This window comes from Lynx canadensis, chromosome D4 (genome assembly GCF_007474595.2).
Source record: "Lynx canadensis isolate LIC74 chromosome D4, mLynCan4.pri.v2, whole genome shotgun sequence".
Taxonomy (NCBI): domain Eukaryota; kingdom Metazoa; phylum Chordata; class Mammalia; order Carnivora; family Felidae; genus Lynx; species Lynx canadensis.
The window spans coordinates 65,876,246-65,897,761 of record NC_044315.2 but is presented as its reverse complement, the minus strand read 5'-3'; the positions used below and the strand labels follow the sequence as shown (position 1 = coordinate 65,897,761).

The following is a 21,516-nucleotide window of genomic DNA, read 5'->3' as shown; positions in this document are numbered from 1 at the left end:
TTTGAATTCCATTTGCATTTTTCAGATGAGACCAGATTTTCATTTGAAAGATGGTTTGTTCTCCTTCCTAAAAAGAATGTGAGGAAGAATTGCTACAAGCAGGCAATTGGTTTGAATATGATTTTCCTAAGAAGGTGTCAAGGAAAGAAAACATATTAAAAATAAGGATCATGATGCAACTCTGGTTTCCCAGGACTTGTTCTAATGTTGATGCTACTCGAGAGATTCAGCTTCTCTTGGAATAATTTAGCGCCCATTTTTTTACAAACTTCTTCAATCCCTAAGGTTGTGAATCAGAAACTTAGGATTCTCTAGAGATCAAAATCCCTGACTTCTGCAGATTCTAAAGACCAATTATCTTCACTTAAAGAGAATCTTCCCCAGCCATAATTTCTTGGAGTATTAATTGGTATGGCTGTCTTGATGGCTTCTACAGAAGCTGGGATTGGAATCAGAATATGTCCAAAAGGTCGCAGAATAGTTAAACTTTTCCCAAGAAATTGTTTTTCATTTTGTTACACAAATAATACTAAATCAATCCTAATAGAATCCTAATAGTCATCCCATCTCTTTGAACTGTTTTTATTTTTATATTTTTATTCTAGACCACACACTGTTTTTCTTTATACCAGTATAATCATAGTATAAATTTGATTAGTATTTGCTACTTTATTGCAATGTTTTTGTGATTTTTCATAGTCTTTGTAATATTCCTTTTTAACATGTGAGGAATATTAAGTGGAATTAGTATAATCTAGCCTACAATTTTAATATAATTGGATCTTTTAATTTGTCTCAGTATGAGATTTTGATATAATGACCATTAGTATCTATGTATTAGGATAACTAATCTGCTTTTCCTTCTTCTGAAAAGCAGGTATCACCATGAACACAGCCACTCAGGGACGCACTCCTTTAAGAGTGAATAATCTCCTCACTGTGTGTGCCAGATTTTGTTCAGATTGCTGTTTCCATGCCATCTGTCCCTGGATTGTTTTCTTGCCTTCTCTCCAGGAGCAGTGCAGTACCCTCTGGGCTCTATCCCAGCCAAGCCTGCTGACCTTTAAAACTCTAGGCTTTAAGCCACACTGGTTGCAAGAACTTATTAAATTCAGGCCCTCTGGTTTTCTCAGCCAATGGCTTGGGGAAACATTCTCCTTGTGTGTTTCCCTGTGTGTTCCTCTCTCTCTTGCATTCCTCCATGACCAAGGCTCCCTCCCCTCTGCAGCATCTCAGATCCTTTTCACCCCAAACCAGCTCTCTCTTCTTCTTACCTTCTTCTTCTCTCCTTTTAGTTGTGGAATTTGTTCTGGCAGTCTTTAGGTTGATTCTGGGATATTTAGGATGATTTGATAGTTATCTAGCTGTGTTTGTGGGATGAGATAGGTCTCCTACTATACTGCCATCTTCCTGCCTGCTACCTTTTGTAGTTTTCTATACTTTTCTATTTTGATGAGGAGGAATTATGAAATCATCATAGTATATCATTTGATGGACTATTTTACAACTATTAAATAATATTTTGAAGAATTTGCATTAAGGCAAAATATTATGTTAACATGGTTATATGAAAGAAAAAAAAACTAGTTTTCATCATTGTTTGCAAAGCCAAAACCTAACCCAGTGGTGTAGGTGGTTAGGGTAGAGCCAAGGGCTCGCATCTGTTGCCTTAGGGTTAAATTGCCTATCTCATTTAGATCACCCTATGCCTTTAATAATGGGGGGAGGGCACCCATAAAGGATTTCATGAGGGCAGAACCCCATCTGCTTCTTCAGCCTCCCACTTGCATCTGTAGTCTGCCTCCCTGTAGGTTCCTTATCCTCTCCCTGCCTAATGTTAACACTTTCCCTTTTCATTCATCCCCTGGAATAGGGCTCCTTAACAGCAGTTAGGACAGTGACAATGACCATTCTGGCTTCTCAAGATGATAAGGGGACAGTGTTGGGAGTACAGCAGTTAGAGTTGTTCAGCTGAGTGGCCCACGATGTGGTTCTACAGGACGGCTGGCAGGCATGAGGCAGCACACACATTGGCAGACACAAAGAGAAAAGCACAATGTAAAGATTATACTGACCAACAAGATGGCATCTTAAAGATAATGTCCCCAGTTCCAAACCAGTCAAACAATCCAGGAGAGACCCTAACTTTGTCCAGTAATGCCCACATGTCATCTATCAGTTATAAAACTCTGTGAGAATTATCAGTTATATTGAAATAACATGTCAGGGAATCTCACATAACCCAGGTGGTGGAGGAGCCATAAGTAATCAATAGTGCATCAGTGGTATTCTCCAAGAGTCCGGCCCTAACTTTATTTAAGCATCTAATGCTTGTGTGGTGTTATTTAGGGTTTTGCTGTGTTTAAGCAGACAGTTCGCTTTATTTCGAGGTGTAAAACTTTTTTTTTTTTTAAGAGCTGGGAGTCCTACCAGAGAAAGAGTTGAGGCAGCTGTTTACCCTTATTAATTGGCAAATTTTTAGGTAAGCTGAACCTTTATTTACAAAGCAGAACTTTTATTACTTCTTGTGCTTTTTCCATTTTTTTTAGGGGAAGGCCTCTACCAATTAGCAAAAGTATCAACCCATACCAACAGATGTTGGAATTCCTTTGACCTTGGCATGTGAGTGAAACCTAATTATCAGTTCTTCCCTGAATAGTCTCCAGTTCCTTGATTGGCTGGGCAAGCAAATTTGTGGTTGAAAGGATTGTTTCTACACAGGCGGATACTACTTGATGAACTTTCCTGACAAATTCTTCCCAGTAAACATCTTTTGGGGCATTTGATAAGTTTTATCCCTCCCTAAATTAAAGGCCTGATGCAGTGCTTTTAGCTCTGTGAGCTAGGTAATAGTAATTGCCCTGTTCTGTTTGTAACCATTCCAAGGGCTGGAGACAGTGTCCATGAGTCAGACCCCAGTTCCTTCCTTGGGAGAGTAGGTGGGATGAGCCTCCTTTAATAATTGATATAGTGGGCAAGCTATTTTCCTGAATCCCAGTATCTACAGCCTACAATATCCAGTAATTCTCCAAAACTCACACAATTGTTTATTGTCCTGGAGTTAGTAACACTATAGTCCTCTAATTCAGTTATAATTGTCCCTTCCTAGCAAGGCTCTCTGGTATTATCAAGAAAGAATGAGAAGAAATAGTTTTCCCCATATTCAGTTCAGGGGCTGCTGAGAGAAAAATTTAGTTATAAGCTTTTCCAGATATGCCTCTAATCGTCAGGCTGCATTTGGGTAGTTGACCTGGAGTGGAAAGGAGGACAGAAGGTGATTCCAGTATCAAGAAGGAGATGAACCGGGTTTTTAGTTACTGAGTTTTCCAGAGTTACCTGAGTTCCGGGCTTCCAATAGACCGTTGGAACCACCCTGAAGTGCCCCAGGTCCCATCAGTCCATTCTAGGGACATTGGTTATCTGAAGCCCTCACACATAGAGGTCACTGAGGGCATTCAGACTTCCAGTGATGGTCTCCACATAAGGGACATGGCTTGCAGGGCTTTGACTTCTATTGTCCCTTCTGAGGGAAGTCTTGTTTCTGGTGCACTTGCCTGACCACATAAGTGGCATTTGGTGCCAGGACCTCTGGAAGTCTGGTCTGACACAGTGTGCAAGGCCACAACTAAGGCCTTAGATTTTTCTTAAGCCTCTTTTCCTTTTTTTTTTTTTTTTTTTGTTTTTTTTGTTTTTTTTTTTTAATTTTGATCTCAGTTGTAATATCCCGACTGGCAGCTTGTAAGAGCTCCTCCAGGGTCCCTTCTAGGACAACAGCCAATTTTTACAGCTTTCTCTGAATATCTGGGGCCAACTGAGTGACAAATTTGTCCTTTAAAATTGTCTCAGCCTTAGGGGTGTCAGTGAAGATAGCCATATATTTAAGAGCCTCTCAACTTCTCCAGGAAGGCCATTGGGCTCTCATTCTATGTAAAATAGTGGCTAATTTAGCATAATTTAAGGACTTCAATTTAGATCTCCTTTATTTCTCTAAAGCACAACTCAGAAGTGGTGACAATACCATTTCTTAATGGGATGGTCATAATCCCAATTAGGATCTTGGGATGGAATTACCTGGGCCCCAGTAGAAAACTAGAAGTGCCCTAAAGAACCTCCGGCCCATAATAATTAATGAGTTGCCTTTTCTTTTTCTTCAGAGTTTATGGATCAAAAATCATCCAATTATTCAGAATGCCTCCCAAAGTAGACATTGGCCTTGGTTAGGGAATTGTCCATCTATAGGAAAAAGGAAGAAGAGGCATCACTTAATTTTCCATACCTGGCCAGGAGAAGCCTCATCTTCTGGCCCTACATTTTGGCTGGCTATGAGACTGGCAGCCAAAAGCTTTGTCAGTTTTGTGAGATGCTGGGAGCAGTCACTATTATCCGGCTTGACCCTGTCTCCGAGAGCTGACCTTGTCTTCCTTGATTTCTTTCTATCCCTCAATTTTCCTGCTTGTGGGACTTTGGGGGTATTGACTGTGACCAAGCAGGACTACCCTGATTGTAGGAAGGTGCACTAATTTTATTTTGGCACAAAAGTAATCCTCTTTTACAAATATATGTTAAAAGGCTGGTGAAAACCAATTTTTGTGTGTGTGTGTGTGAGGTATAGAATTGTCATCAAGCGGGCCTAAAAGGGCCAAAGTCAAGGTCTATCCCTTGCCTTTTTCAGCAGTGCCCACATAAATATGTTGCAGCATGTGGATGCCCATTTTAGAGTATCTAGGTTGTTATGAATTGGTATACATTGGGGTAAGCTTAGCAAAATGGCTCCTATGTATTCCAGTAAAAGCCCTTATATATTATAGTCATATATCCCTTCATGGCACAGGGCATCCATTCCTTTGCTAAATAGAACCAACACCAACGTGAAACCTTTGGAGACTGGCATCAAGGAACATTTGTCACCATCTCCCCAGCCTTTGGATCAGAGGAGGAGCAATTTCAACCAAGGCTTGAGTAAACAATTCAAAGGGTATGCTGTCCTGCTGTCTGCCCTTTGGTTAAAATCATATTTTTTTCCATCTTTTTTGGGCAGACAAAGGGGTAAAAACCTTGTTTTACCTCCTTTTTTTTTTTAAATCAAAAGCATACCAATAATCCAAGTAAACTTTGCCTTTTTAATAGAGAGTAAGGAAGAATTTAATCTGATACCAGTGTACTTTTTTGTTTTAATATATGAAATTTATTGTCAAATTGGTTTCCATTAGAACACCCAATGCTCATCCCAAAGGTGCCCTCCTCAATACCCATCACCACCCTCCCCTCCCTCCCACCCCCATCAACCCTCAGTTTGTTCTCAGTTTTAAGAGTCTCCTATGCTTTGGCTCTCTCCCACTCTATATACCAGAGTACTTTTAAAATCCATTTTATTTTAAACTTAGTCCATTCTGACCACAATATAAAATTCTTTCCAAAGATTTCCCTTCACAAACTTTCTACACCTTTTTCTTTGCTTTCAGATTTTGAAACCTAACCCCCTTTTTACTCCAAACAACTAGTCTCATTTAGGACAAATTACTTCCTTTTTCTTTCAACAAAAATGTATTCCCATTCCTTGTATCTTTTTTACGTATCTCCTACTTTTATACATATAGAGTTACTTTTTTTCTTTTATCAGTCTAATTACATTAGCGAATTTTAACTCTTAGAAAACCTTAGTGTCCAGTGAAAACTAAGTAGTAACCAATGTGAACTTATACTGTACATCAGAATTTTTTTTTTAGATCGCAAACTTATGAATCTATTATGCATAAATCATGTTTTTTTTAAACAGATTTTAAGTATCCCTTTTTTTTTTTTTTCAGCAACGGGTTAGGTTTTGGAATACTTTCTACTATTGCTCAGGGTTTTCCTGAAATTTGCCCAGGTCCCTTTTTATTTGCTTAGAATCTTGCAAGGAAAATGAACCTTCTTGGGGCCCAAACTCACCATGAGGCCTTTTAGTCAACAGATACATTGAATGTGCCTTCCTTTTAGGGGGAAGATTTTTCATTCCCTCACAGTCCTGGCATAAGGAGGGCCTTGAGGGTTCTAACAGGTGGCTTTTCTTGAGAAGAGGCATCGGAGGGCAAGTCTGCAAGTTCTTGCCTTTCTCGGTCCCTTAAAGGGGCCAGGAGGTTGGACACCTTAAACTCTTACATAAGGAGCTTTTATTTTATAATATAGATCTACACTTTAAGACAGTACTGTACTGAACACTCCTTCGGAGGCCACGACTCTCCATCTTCCAGGAGATACTTCAGGCGCCTCTTAGCATTGGTAGGTTCCAGTATTAAGCCCTGACCCAAATCAGACTCCTGAGTAAGTCTGATGCCACCTTAAGCATATGAGGTCGCCACTGAACCACTGATCGGGACTCAGCCTGGCTTTGACCCTTGGTCAGGTCTGAGCCTTTCTGCTGTCCATTTCATTCACACATGGTCACATAGTGACTCCAACCTGCCACCCAATGCCCAGCTCCTTAAGGTTTCGTTCCTTACTTCTTTTTTTTTTTTAATTTTTTTTAACGTTTATTTATTTTTGAGACAGAGAGAGACAGAGCATAAACAGGGGAGGGTCAGAGAGAGGGAGACACAGAATCTGAAACAGGCTCCAGGCTCTGAGCTGTCAACACAGAGCCCGGCGCAGGCTCGAACTCACGGATGCGAGATCATGACCTGAGCCGAAGTGGCCGCTTAACGACTGAGCCACCCAGGTGCCCCTTTCGTTCCTTACTTCTTATAGAAATACTCAGGGCAACTCTGGGAAGTGATCAGGTTCCTCTTCTGCCTCTTAGGGGCAGGTCTACCAAAATGAACCTGGGTTCTTACCAGTTTGTGGGGCGGTGCTCCCTAAGCTCTTCCTGGGCCTTACTAAGTTCCAGTGTGCTTCCAGACCCTTGCCCCATCGCACTGGGAGGGGCTAGTCTCCTATGGATCAAGCAGTGCACTGGTGCCAGGTGAGGTTGCTTCTCCCCCGTGCTCGGAGGTTCGCACCCTGGTGACAAAGGAGGTGGGAACGCACCATCTCCAAATCCCAGACGGGAGCCCCCAAGAGATACAGCAGGATTCCTCGCATAGAGAGACGGGACACCGAGGCTTCCTTTGTCCAGGAAGCAACTTATTCATTGTGCCAGCTTGGGCTCAGTGGGTTCGAAATGAAAACTGAGCCCCAAGTGCAGTGGAGTATAGCTTTTTATGCAATTTCTACTTCTTTGTTTCCATATATGGTGACACATATAGTCTGATCAGACACAGTCCAAGTTACAAACTTGTGACAGAGCTGTGCATACACAGTACAGGAGTTGATTGCATCATGCTACTTTCCCTTGTTCTGCGGATGCCTCCACCAAATTCCTTAGGGGAGGTATGCTACCTCTGCCACAATTTCAGTGTAAGAAAGGAAGACTGGTTAAAGAGCTCTGCTCTTGGGAAGGAAGCTTAGTCACGTGGTGGCAGGACAGTACCTAAGAAGGTATGTCCAGGAAGCAATTCCTTGTGGTCAGCCCAATGAACTCAGAACATTGATGTGGGTACTCAGTTTTAACTGTTTACTGTTCATTTCTGTTATTTTTCCCCTCTGTCATTATACTTGTAGTCAAAGTCTTTTTTACCTGGGCTAGTGGTTTTGTGGTGAACCCAAATTGTATTCATTGTTTGGGTGAAGCATTTCAAGGAAGGGAGCACCCCCTTCAAAGTAGAAGATGGCTGAGAGTACCTGGGATTTTATACTGTTTTCACCATTACCTCCTAATTGTTTAAATTAGATAGGTGGTGGGGCCCCTGGGTGGCTCAGTCGGTTGGTGTCGACTTCGGCTCAGGTCATGATCTCACAGTTCGTGAGTTCAAGCCCCATGTCGGGCTCTGTGCTGACAGGTCAGAGCCTGGAGCCTGCTTCAGATTCTGTGTCTCCCTCTCTCTCTCTCTGCCCCTAACCTACTTGCATTCTGTCTCTATCTCTCTCAAAAATAAACATTAAAAAAAATTAGATAGGTGGTGATTTTATGCCAATTAGTGTGGGGGATAGGTATATATCTATTTAGGCAATTCTTTGGAGATGCTTACAGTATGGAGTGGGATTCAGTTACAAATTAGGTGGTAGACTTACAATAAGAAAACTGAATAGCTTGATGGCTTCTAGGTTTTCACTGTATGGTTGCAAATTTTCTAATTTCTTGTGAATTTCTAAATGCCATGCATAAGCACCAGTAAATTCTGATTTTCAACTTAATAATTTTTAGATATTTTGTACAATGAAACACGTTTTCTCTTCACTCATTAATTTAACAAATTACTTAATATATATAAATTCTTATAACAGTGCCTAGAAATTTGTAAGTTTTTACTCTTGCTATTAATAACTAAGAGCTAATGTAGCTAAGTGAGGTCTTTCTACTATATTATCAATAAGACATGGTAGGATGAACAAGGTATGGACCAGCAACTGGAATATATTTGGATAAGGATTTCAACAGTATATGATTATAGAGAATGGTATAAGACACATCCTGAAGATTCCTGACTGGCTATTTGTAATACAGTATGGATGTAATATAATTAAGTCGTTAAGGGATATTCTTGAACTTTTCAAAAGTTTTGAAAGTCCATTCTCCTGAATCAATTTAAAGCTATGGCTTATAACAAGTGCATAAATCCATAAGAGAAAGAATATTTAAATTGCCTTCCTGCGCTTGGAGAAAATTCTTTTTCTTTTTTTTTTCAGGCATAAGAACATTTTATTTTAAGAAATGTTAGCCTAAAAGAAATTAATTTATTTAAAATTTTTAATTATAGTAGATTCCCAAAGTAAATACTATCAATGGTGTTGTTAGGATGGTATTATTCTTAGTAGTACTATTAATACTATTTTTTTATTTAATTTTTTATTTTTTAAAATTTACATCCAAATTAGTTAGCATATAGTGAAACAATGATTTCAGGAGTAGATCTTAATGCCCCTTACCTATTTAGCCAATCCCCCCTCCCACAACTCTCCCAGAGTGTCTGCTGAATGTCTGACTCCTGATTTCAGCTCAGGTCATGATCTCATGGTTCATGGATTCGAGACCCACACTTGGGCTCTTCTCTCTCTCTCTCTCTCACTCTCTCTCTTTCTCCCTTCTCTCTCTGGCCCTCCTCTGCTCTCTCTCTCTCTCAAAATAAATAAATAAACTTAAAAAAAAAGAAAGTGACAAGTCCAGTTGTCATAGGCAGGTATTTTAAGTTTATTAATTCTTTTCTTTTTTTTAATTTATTTTTTACTTTTTAAAATTTACATCCAAATTAGTTAGCATATAGTGAACAATGATTTCAGGAATAGATTCCTTAATGCCCCTTACCCATTTAGCCCATCCCCCCTTCCGCAATCCCTCCAGCAACCCTCAGTTTGTTCTCCATATTTATGAGTCTCTTCTGTTTTGTCCCCTCCCTGTTTTTTATATTATTTTGGTTCCCTTCCTTATGTTCATCTGTTTTGTTTCTTAAAGTCCTCATATGAGTGATGTCATATGATTTTGTCTTTCTCTGACTGACTAATTTCACCTTAGCAAATACCTTCCAGGTCCATCCACGTAGTTGCACATGGCAAGATTTCATTCTTTTTGATTGCTGAGTAATACTCCATTGTATATATACCAATCTTCTTTATCCATTCATCCATCGATGGACATTTGGGCTCTTTCCATACTTTGGCTATTGTTGGTAGTGCTGCTATACACATGGGGGTGCATGTGTCCCTTCGAAACAGCATACCTGTATCCTGTGGATAAATGCCTAGTAGTGCAATTTGCTGGGTTCTTAGGGTAATTCTATATTTAGTTTTTTGAGGAACCTCCATGCTGTTTTTTTTTTCCAGAGTGGCTGCACCAGCTTGCATTCCCACCAGCAATGCAAAAGAGATCCTCTTTCTCTGCATCCCTGCCAGCATCTGTTGTTGCATGAGTTGTTAATGTTAGCCATTCTGACAGGTATGAGGTGGTATCTCATTGTGGTTTTGATTTGTATTTCCATGATGATGAGTGATGTTGAGCATTTTTTTCATGTGTCAGTTGGCCATCTGGATGTCTTCCTTGGAGAATTGTCTATTCATGTCTTTTGCCGTTCCTTCACTGGATTATTTGTTTTTTTGGCGGTGTGAGTTTGATAAGTTCTTTGTAGGTTTTGGATACTAACCCTTATCTGATATGTCATCTTGCAAATATCTTCCCCCATTCTGTCAGCTGCCTTTTTGGTTTTGCTGATTGTTTCCTTTTGCTGTGCAAAAGATTTTTTATTTTGATAAGGTCCATAGTTCATTTTTGCTTTTGCTTCCTTTTGCCTCCCGGAGACGTGTGAGTAGAAGTTGCTGTGGGAAAGATCAAGAGGTTTTTGCCTGCTGTCTCCTTGAGGATTTTGATGGCCCTCCTGTCTTACATTGAGGTATTTCATCATTTTGAGTTTATTTTTGTGTATGGTTGTAAGAAAGTGTCAGGTTCACTTCTTCTGCATGTTGCTGTCCCGTTTTCCCAGCACCAATTGCTGAAAGAGACTGTCTTTATGCATTGGATATTCTTCACTGCTTTGTCAAAGATAGTGGCCATACGTTTGTGGGTCCATTTCTGGGCTCTTATTCTGTTCCATTGATCTGAGTGTCGGTTCTTGTTGTCAGTACCATACTGTCTTGATGATTACAGCTTTGTAGTATAGCTTGAAGTCCGAGATTGTGATGCCTCCTGCTTTCGTTTTCTTTTTCAAGATGCTTGGCTATTTGGGGTCTTCCTGGTTCATACAAATTTTAGGATTATTGTTCTATCTCTGTGAAGAATGCTGGTGTATTTGCTAGGGATTGCACTGAATATGTAGACTGCTTTGGGGTAGTATCGACATTTTACCAATATTTGTTCTTCCTACCCAGGAGCATGGAATCTTTTCCATTTCTTTGTGTTCTCTTCAATTCTTTCATAGCTCTCTATTGTTTCAGTGTATAGATTTTTCACACTTTGGTTAGATTTATTCCTAGGTATTTTATGGTTTTTGGCACAATTTTTAAATGGGATTGATCCTTGATTTCTCTTTCGTTGCTCATTTTGGTATATAGGAATGCAACTGATTTCTGTGCATGCTTTATATCCTGAAACTTTGCTGAATTCATGGATCAGTTCTTTGGGTTTTAATATAGAGTATCATGTCATCTGCATGTAATCTTTGGGTTTTACATTAGAGTATCATGTCATCTGCGAAGAGTGAAAGTTTCACCTCCTCCTGGCCTGTTTGGATCCTTTTATTTCCATGTGTTGTCTGATTGCAGAGCCAATAGGGAAGGTTCTCAGTTTTTCCCCACTGAGGATGATATTAGTGTTGGGTCATTCATATATGGCTTTTTTGATCTTGGGGTATGATCTTTCTATCTCTACTTTTCTGAGGGTTTTTATCAAGAAAGATGCTGTATTTTGTCAAATGCTTTTTGTACATCTATGAGAGGATCATATGGTTTTTGCCCTTTCATTTATTGACTGTGATGATTCACATTGATGTTTTGTGGATATTGAACCAGCTCTGCATCCCAGGTATAAATCCCACTTGGTTGTGGTGAATATTTTTAAATTTTTTTTAATGTTTATTTATTTTTTGAGACAGAGAGAGACAGAGCATGAATGAGGGAGGGTCAGAGAGAGAGGGAGACACAGCATCTGAAGCAGGCTCCAGGCTCTGAGCTGTCAACACAGAGCCCGACGCAGGCTCGAACTCACGGACCGTGAGATCATGACCTGAGCCAAGTTGGACGCTTTAACCGACTGAGCCACCCAGGCTGCCCCGTGAATATTTTTTTAAATGTATTGTTGGATCTGGTTGGCTAGTATCATCTTTTAGGATTTTTGCATACATGTTCATCAGGGAAATTGGTCTATAGTTCTCCTCTTTTTTAGTGGGGTCTCTGTCTGGTTTTGGAATCAAGGTAATGCTGGCTTCATAGAAGAGTTTGGAAGTTTTCCTTTCATTTCTATTTTTCGGAACACCTTCAAGAAAGTAGGTGGTAACTCTTCCTTAATGTTGGTAGAATTCCCCTGGAAAGCCATCTGACCCCAGACTCTTGTTTTTTGGGAGATTTTGATTACTAATTCGATTTTCTTTACTGGTTATGGGTCTGCTCAAATTTTCTATTTCTTCCTGTTTCAGTTTTGGTAGTGTATATGTTTCTAGGAATTTGTCCATTTCTTCCAGATTGCTCATTTATTGGAGTATAATTGCTCATAATAGTCTCTTATTATTTTTTTTATTTCTGCTGTGTTGGTTGTGATCTCTCTTCTTTCATTCTTGATTTTATTTATTTGGGTCCTTTTCTTTTTGATCAAACTGGCTAGTGGTTTGTCAATTTTATTAATTCTTTCAAGAACCAGCTTCTGGTTCATTGATCTGTTCTACTCGTTTTTTTGGTTTTGATAGCATCAATTTCTGCTCTAATCTTATTTCGGTCTTCTGCTGGTTTGGGGTTTATTGCTGTTCTTTTCCAGCTCATTAAGGCCTAAGGTTAGGTTGTATATTGAGATCTTTCTTCCTTCTTTAGGAAGGCCCTGGATTGCCTATATACTTCTCCTCTTAGACTGCCTTTGCTGATCCAGAGGTTTTGGGTTGTTGGTCTATCATTTCATGGACTCCATATACTTTTTAATTTCTTCTTTAACTTCTTGGTCTAGCCCATTCATTCTTCTACTAGGATGTTCTTCAGTCTCCAAGTATTTGTTACTTCCAAATTTCTTTCTGCGGTTGATTTCGAGTTTCATAGCGTTGTGGTCTGAACATATGCACGGTACAATCTCAATCTTTTGTTACTTACTTAGGGCTGATTTGTGTCCCAGGATATGGTCTATCTCTGTAGAATGTTCCAGGTGCACTGGAGAAGAATGTTTATTTCTGCTGCTTTAGGATGAAATGTTCTGAATATATCTATTAAATCCATCTATTAAGTCCAGTGTGTCATTCAAAGCCATTGTTACCTTGTTAGTTTTTTTGATTAGATGATCTGTCCATTGCTGTGAGTGGGGTGTTGAAATACCCTACTATTATGTTATTTACTATCAATGAATTTGTTTATGTTTGTGATTAATGATTTATTATAATTGGGGGTGCCACATTTGGTGCATAAATATTTACAATGTTAGGTCTTCTTGGTGGATAGACTCCTTGAATTATGATATAATAATGCCCTTCTGCATCTCTTGATACAGTCTTTATTTTAAAGTCTAGATTGTCTGATATAAGTGTGGCTACTCTGGCTTTCTTTGTTGACCATTAGTGTGATAGATGGTTCTCCATCCCCTTACTTTCAATCTGAAGGTGTCTTTAGGTCTAAAGTCGGTCTGTTGTAAACAGCATATAGATGGATCTTGTTTTCTTATCATTCTGTTACCCTATGTCTTTATTACTTATTAAAAATTTTTTTTCAAGATTTACTTATTTTGAGAGACAGAGCATGAGCAGGGGAGGGGCAGGGAGAGGGGGAGACACAGATCCAAAGGCAGGCTCCAGGCTCTGAGCTGTCAGCATCAGAGCCTGATGCGGGACTTGAATGCACAGACTATGAGATCATGACCTGAGCCAAAGTTGGACACCCAACCCACTGAGCCACCCAGACGCCCCTACCCTATGTCTTTTGATTGGAGCATTGAGTCCATTGACATTTAGAGTGAGTACTGAAAGATGAATTTATTGCCATTATGTTGTTTTAGAGTTGGGGTTTTCTGGTGGTGTTCTCTGGTTCTTTCTAGTTTTTGTTGCTTTGGGTATTTATCTATCTATCTATCTATCTATCTTTTCATCCTTTCTCCCCTCTGAGGGTCCCCCTTAAAATTTCATGCAGGGCCAGTTAGTGGTCACAAACTCCTTTAATTTTTGTCTGTGAAATGTTTTATCTCTCCTTCTATTTGAATGAGAGCCTTGCTGGATAAAGAATTCTTGGCTGCATTTTTTTCTGATTCAGCACATTGAATATATCTTGCCACTCCTTTCTGGCCTGCCAAGTTTCTGTGGATAGGTCTGCTGCAAACCTGATCTGTCTTCCCTTGTAGGTTAAGGAATTTTTTTTTCCCTTGCTGCTTTCATGATTCTTTCCTTGCATGAGTATTTTGTGAATTTGACTGTGATACGCCTTGTTGATGGTCAGTTTTTGTTGAATCTAATGGGGGTCCATTGTGCTTCCTGGCTTTTGATGTCTGTATCTTTTCCCAGGTTAGGAAAGTTTTCCACTATGATTTGCTCACATAACCCTTCTACCTCTATTTCTCTCTCTTCCTCTCTGGGACCCCCTATGATTCTGACGTTGTTCCTGTTTTTTGTTTTGTTTTGTTTTGTTTTGTTGTAATTTTTTTTGCATTTATTTATTTGAGAGAGACAGTGTGAGCAGGGGAGGGGCAGAGAGAGAGGGAAATACAGAATCAGAAGCAGGCTCCCGTCTCTAAGCTGTCAGCACAGAGCTGGATGAAGGGCTCGAACCCATGAACTGTGAGATCATGACCTGAGCTGAAGTCGGATGCTTAACTGACTGAGCCACCCAGGCACCCCTGACGTTGTTCCTTTTTAATGAGTCATGGATTTCTCTAATTGTTAAATCATCCTCTTTTGGCTTAATTTCCCTCTCTTTTCTTTTCTGCTTCATTATTCTCCATAAGTTTGTTCTCTATGTTGCTGATTCTCTGTTCTGCCTCATCTATCCTTGCCGCCACAGCATCCATCCGAGATTGCAGCTCAGTTATAGCATTTTTATTTCATCCAGACTAGCTTTTACTTCTTTTATCTCTGCAGAAAGGGATTCTAATCTATTTTCAACTCCAGCTAGTATTTTCATTATCACGATCTAAATTCTGATTCAGACATCTTGGTTGTATCTGTATTGGGTAAGTCCCTGGCTGTCGTTTCTTCCTGCTCTTCCTTTCGGGGTGAATACCTCATTTCGTAATTTTAAAGGAGAAAAGGAATTAATGTGCAAAAAAATTAAAATTAAAAAAATTAAAATTAAAAAAATTATAATTTAAAAATTAAAAAAAAACCAACAACATCGATAAGTGATTGTTAGATTCTAGGTGTGTTTTGGTCTGGGTGTTGAAAGGGGCTTGATAGATTAAAAAAAGGGGAAAGAAAAAAAAGAAAACCGTTTGAAAATTTGAAAAAAATGAATACACTGAAGTAGACTTAAATGAATGATGGAAGTAAATAGAATTTGAAAAAATTTACACAAAAGTAAAAAAATATAGTAGAAAAGAATTTAAAATATTTTTAATAAAATTGAAAATAAAATGAATTTTTTGTCTTTCTGTATTCAAGAAGGAGAAAAAAGAAAGAAAAAAAACAACAAAGAAAAAGAAAATTAAATAGATGGACTGGCAAATAGACTGAAAGTGACTGAAATTACTTCATTTTCCCCTAGAAGTCAAACTATGAAGTGCTTATAGTCCATAAAACTAAGCAGGCGGAGAGAGACTTGTATTCCTTACGAGCGAGGTTGGCCCAGTTAGGTGGGGCTTAATGTAACTGCTCCGTACTCCACTAGATGGTGCTGCTTAGCTTACTAGGGTGGATTGTTGTGGTGCTTGTAGGTGTGTATGTGCATGCGTGGGAGCGGTGAAAATGGCGTCACCCAGCTACCCAGTCTCTAGTATTGGAACTCTGTTCTCCCCCATCAGCAATAGCGCACCCATCCTTTATCTTTGGCTTCTGTCCACTCCCCACTTTTACACAGTCTCGTGACCAAGCCCTAAGCAGCACCGCCGTCCTGAGTTTTGTCTCAGATGCGGCTGTTTTTCCTGATTCCTTACTTCTGAGGGGACTGTGGCTTTGACCCGTTCTGCCCCTTTGCAGGAGGGTCTCACTGAGCAACGGCCAGGTGCTGGCCTCACCAGGAACGTTTGCGAGACTGTGCTGCTGCCAATGCCCAGAGACTGTGCTGGGTGCCAGCGAGCCCCAGAAACAGTTCACGAGATAGTGTAGCAGCAGTGTTTCAGGGATTATGGAAAAACACAACACGTGTCTGGCAGTAGGGTTCACTTTTAACAGAACTGTTCCAGCACCAGCAAACATGGTTGTTCTCCCGGGTCCACTGGGGCCTTGCCTTTGGGGACCCACATAGCCTCTACCAGGTGTCCTCCCAGCAGGGGAACCACCTCTCCCTGTGTGGCCTGAAGAACCCCAGACTCCACTCTGCTCCTGCGGATTCACCCTTCCCACCAGAGCCACCGCCAGGTATGGAGCTGTGGAGTTTCAGACTCTGCACTCCCCCTGTTATAGAGTCTTAAAGGAGGGAATTTAATTTTTTTTAATGTTTATTTATTTTTGAGACAGAGAGAGACAGAGCATGAATGGGGGAGGGACAGAGAGAGGGGAGACACAGAATCCGAAGCAGGCTCCAGGCTCTGAGCTGTCAGCACAGAGCCCGACGCAGGGCTCGAACTCAAGAAGCGTGAGATCGTGACCTGAGTCGAAGTCGGACACTTAACCGGCTGAGCCGCCCAGGCGCCCCATAAAGGAGGGAATTTAAACCCTCCCCTTTCTCCTTTCTCCTTTCTCCTTTCTCCCTTTTAGTTTAGTTTAGTGGAAAAAAAAACTGCTTCCATTTTTCCACTTTCTCTCCAGCTGCTTTTGGGAGAATGCTTTGCCCGTATGCTCCCCTCCAACATCTCTATCCTCTCTCCACATGTAAAAGAGACCTCCTGCCCTCTGCAGCTTCTCTCTCCCCCAGTTCACCTCTCTGAGTTGTGTACCTGCTGAATTGTGTGGTTCAGGTTGTTCAATAGTGTTGTATAATCCTCAGATTAGTTTTCTAGCTGTGCAGGATGATTTAGTGTTGGTCTGGCCCTGTATTCATGCACACAAGACACACAAAAACTTCCAAGCTGTTCTGCCCATCTTGGCTCCTCTCTGATAAAAGTGTATTTAAAATTTTTGTTTTTACATTTTATTTATTTTGATTGACAGAGACAGAGCACAAGTGGGGGAGGGACAGAGAGAGAGGGAGACACAGAATCTGAAGCAGGCTCCAGGCTCTGAGCTGTCAGCACAGAGCCTGACGCGGGGCTTGAACTCACAACTGCGAGATCGTGACCTGAGCCAAAGTCGGACGTTTAACTGACTGAGCCACCCATGCGCCCCCAAAATGTATTTTTTTAAGAAGTTTACTTACTTATTATTTTGAGAGAGACAGGGAGGACTTCAAGCAGGGGAGAGGCAGAGAGAGAGGAAAATCTCTAGCAGGCTCTGCACTGTCAATGCAGAGCCTGATGTGGGGCTCAAACTCCTGAAGCATGAGAAATGACCTGAGCCAAAATCAAGAGGTGGTCGCTTTACTGACTGTGCCACCCATGGTTCTCCTGATGATAAAAATTTAAAGTGACTCTTGTAGGAGCGTGAAATTTGGGATGGATATGTAAAAGAATTTGAAAAATAAGTCAAGAAAGATGAAGGAAGCCAAAAATAGTACTTATTATATGCTGGGTGCCTATATGCACTATTTTATTTATTCTCCCAAGGAACACCACCAATGAGACTGTAATTATAGGTGAGCATTCTGAGACATAAATGTTAATTGCCCAAGGTCAGATTGCTAGTAACTGGCCTTGTAAGCATAAGGGTCATAGATGTGGGATGCTAGCCCTGAGGTCATTGCTGGCCATAGACAGGCTTAATCCAGACAGAAAACATAAGAGAATCGGGTCTATGTGTTCTGCATAAAGAACCTCTTAATTATCCAGGGCACTGACAAGGAGGGTTTCCAGTGAGGACTGAGTGAAGTAATGTGGACTAAATCTACAGTTTTACCAAAGCAGGGTAGGGCTGGGAAGTAGGAAATATCTGGGGAAACTAAGGTAGAGTCCCCATAGCTCTTTCTGCAGGCACAGACTAGTATGTGGCTACTTGCAACCCTGTAAGATATCCTCTCATTCTGAGCAAGGATTCATATGTGCCCATGGCAGCTGGGTCCTGGTTTGCTGGGGTTATCAACTCTGCAGTACAAACTGCATTTGTGGTACACTTGACCTTCTGTAGGAATAATGTCATCAATCATTTCTCCTGTGAACTTCTTGCTATCATGAAACTGGCCTGTGGTTGACATCTCAGGCAGTGAGTTCGTCAGGCTCATGGTCACACACCGTATATTGACTGTTAATAATCATATCTTTTACACGTTAATCATTGTAAGCATCATATTTGCTTTTCTAAGGGGAGAAACAAAGTATTCTACACCTGCTCAGCCCATCTGACTGTGGTAATAATATTCTACAGAACCATTCTCTTCATGTACATGAAGCCCAAGTCTAAAGACACACTTAATTCAGATGATTTCAATGCTACTGACAAACTGATATCCGTGTTCTATGGGGCGATGACTCCAATGATGAATCCTTTAATCTACAGTCTCAGAAACAAGGATGTGAAGGAGGCAGCTTCATAGCAGCTTCTTTAGCAAGTTAAAGGAAAAGGTGATTGGACTGTGAACACATTGGACTTCGTTGTAAACTTTAGAATTATGTTGGAAGTTTGGTTACTTTTACTTTTTTTTTTTGCACTTTTGTATATTATTTAGCAATTTTTCATAATGACATACAGCATTTCAATATTATGGCATGCTCACTATAGAGAATTTGCAAGATACAGACAGTAGGGTGAGGGAAATAAAGAGGTCACCTATTACTCTAACACTAGGAGATGGGTTTCAAGCGTTTGAACAATATCTTTTGTGTTCTGTATATACTGCAATGTTGGAATCGGGTACTATATGTCTTTTATGTTCACCTTCATACATAGTCCTATTTCATATGCATCACTTCATCAAATGCTTCAAAATAAATAAGTCTCTGTGTGAGAAAAGCAAAACAGAAAAATCCTCAAAACTGCACCCATATTCCCCAGTGGAGAGCCTTGTGTTGTAGTTTCACATTAATCTCAAAATCCTCCTAAGTCATTGGAGATACTATTTTCTTGGAGAATATCTTCCTGTGGAACTAAGTGTGCAAGCATTTGGGACTATTGAGGGAAACGTGTAAATGCCTTAAGGATGGAGCCTATGCAATCAATAAGAAAGTCCTTATTTTATCTTCTTCTTTGTTTCAGCTTACATGTTAGCTCTAGCGTAAAGAAAATTTTGCAAAATTAAAACTGGGTTGGAAAAATCAGTCTATGGTCTAGACAGTAATGTGGACAAGTCTTGGGTTAGATGGCATCATATCCATGCCCATTAGGAGAAGCCAGGCTTTTTGATATCCTGAGATCATTCCAATACTTTTCCAAAAACTTAGAAGAGTATCTAAGTTCTTGATTTCTAGTGTGGACCTGCATTGATGTCTTGTCTCTCTTACTAATACCTTTGTCACCTTAGTGATCTGAGAAGGTAGATTTGGGGGGATGTCACACAGGATGTGATATTATCTTGATTTTGCTTGGCTTCCTCCTCAAATTTTTACTCTATCTGAAGAACATTTCTAATTTACAGGGCCAACAGGAATGAGAAAGTGTTGTTCAAGAGTAAGCCACATTCTAGGAAATCCATTAGGCTGGATAAATTTTATATTGATGGAACAGTAAAGTTAGAAGATGTTAGAGATTAACATATTTTACATAGGCAAATAAGAGTTAAATGCTTGTGGTATTTGGGTATATTAATGTCACTTTCCAAGTTCAGTTTTAATTTTAATGGCAGGAATATCAAACAGTCATGAACTCTATTTAAGTCCCTTTAACTTCCATCCTAGATATGCACAGATTAAATCTGATGGCAAAGGTTGAGACTATTGATGTATTAGAATCACACCCTAGTGAAATAGGCTGTAAAAACCTATTAGTGGGGTGTTTGGGTGGCTCACTTGGTTAGCGTCAGACTCTTGATTTAGCTCAGGTCTCCTCTCCCACTTCCTGAGCTGGAGCCCTGCAATGGGCTGTGTGCTGACAGCACAGAGTGTGCTTGCAATTCTCTCTCTCCCTCTCTCTCTGCCCCTCCCCAGCTTGGGTGCTCTCTCTCTCTCAAAACAAACAAACAAACAAACAAACAAACAAACATAAAAACCTATTAGTTTCCATAAACACACTCAACAGACTTTTATTTCCTCAAGAATTCCTGGTATGTAGAAAACCTCTAGAGTCAAGCATATTGTGTTTGACCCACAGGGCCATTTTGGATACTCAGACTCTACTTTTGTTTTTGTTTTGTTTGTTTGTTTGTTTGTTTTTAGCTTAAATCAAACTGCTTCCATAAGCTCTCTGGGATGACTGACCTAGGGTAGGGCCTAGTCTTGTATCAGACTTTAAATTTTGAATCTACTTAATTAAAGAAAGTAGAAATTATATTGTATCTTTTCTAATGTCTTATTTAATTTTGAGAGAGAGAGAGAGAAAATGAACAAGTGGGGGAGGGGCAGAGAGAGAGAGGAGGGACAGAAAATCCAAAACAGGCTCTGCACTGACAGCAGTCAACCTGGTGTGGGCCTTTAACTCACAAACGGTGAGATCATGACCTGAGCAAATCAGATGCTCAACCAAACTGAGCCACCCAGATGCCCTGAAAGTAGAAATTTAATATGCATATTCTCCTCAGAAGAGAAGATGAAGATAGTTTTTTCCCTGTCAGTGTTGCAGAATAAATTCTGAAGAAAAGAAAACAAGTCATCTGTTTGATGTATCCATATGTTCAAATTGCTAGGCATACATGTTATCACTATAATACCGATATGCTTTATTTAATACTTCAGCCTCTACAGGGGTTTTTCCATTCAGGAAATTTATTTTAAAAGACTTTTCTATTTTTCCATTCTCATTTAATTAGGATTTGTGACTTGGAAAACTTAAATTTCCTGACAATTCTGGGAAGGAATTATTTCATAGAAACACTTCCATACTATTATTTAATAATAATAAATGAAAATTTTTTTCCCATTCAGAGTGTATTCTATCATTGTAACTAATCCCTGATTGATATGTATGGCATATGAGGTCATCTTTGCTTTGGTCTGTTTAGTTTCATCTTCCAACCAGCCCCCATATGCCTCTCTGTTTATATCTTGTGATGCTGCGTTATTTTATTTCCCTGCCTTCATCATGCCATTTCCTTGTCTATACCATGGTGTTATTGTTTCTTCTTCCTGGATGTCCTTCCTCATATTATTTACTTCTCAAAATCCCACTCAAAAAGTTCAGGTATCACCTCTCCTGGCAAGTGTGTCGTGATTCTGAGTTACTTGTCACTTATACTTCCATAGCACATTAAACCATCATTTATTTTATTTTCTATTTTTGAGAGAAAAGAGAGTGGGGGAAAAGCAGAGGGAAAGGGAGATAGAGAATCTCAAGCAGGCTCTACTCCCAACACAGAGTCCTATCTGCAGCTCGATCTTAGGACTGTAGGATCATTCAGGACATGAGCTGAAATCAATAGTCAGACACTTAACCACTGAGCCACTCAGGTGCCCCATAAACACATCCATTTTAATTGCAGCATTACAACCTTTTATTGAAATCATCTGATTACATGGATATTTTTATTACTACCTATAGGACAGGTAGAGACTGCATCTTGGGCATT

At 39.9% G+C, this 21,516-nt stretch overlaps 1 protein-coding gene across 1 annotated transcript; it reads left to right on the top strand.

Annotated features, from left to right (window-relative positions):
• The first annotated feature begins 7,296 nt into the window (after positions 1-7,296).
• Positions 7,297-21,338, top strand: LOC115499111 (olfactory receptor 13C9-like). Its single transcript, XM_032595521.1, is given in 5 exon segments — positions 7,297-7,347; positions 17,848-18,048; positions 18,050-18,146; positions 18,149-18,387; positions 21,270-21,338. Coding segments are annotated over 5 exon segments (657 nt in total).
• Positions 21,339-21,516: the final 178 nt, after the last annotated feature.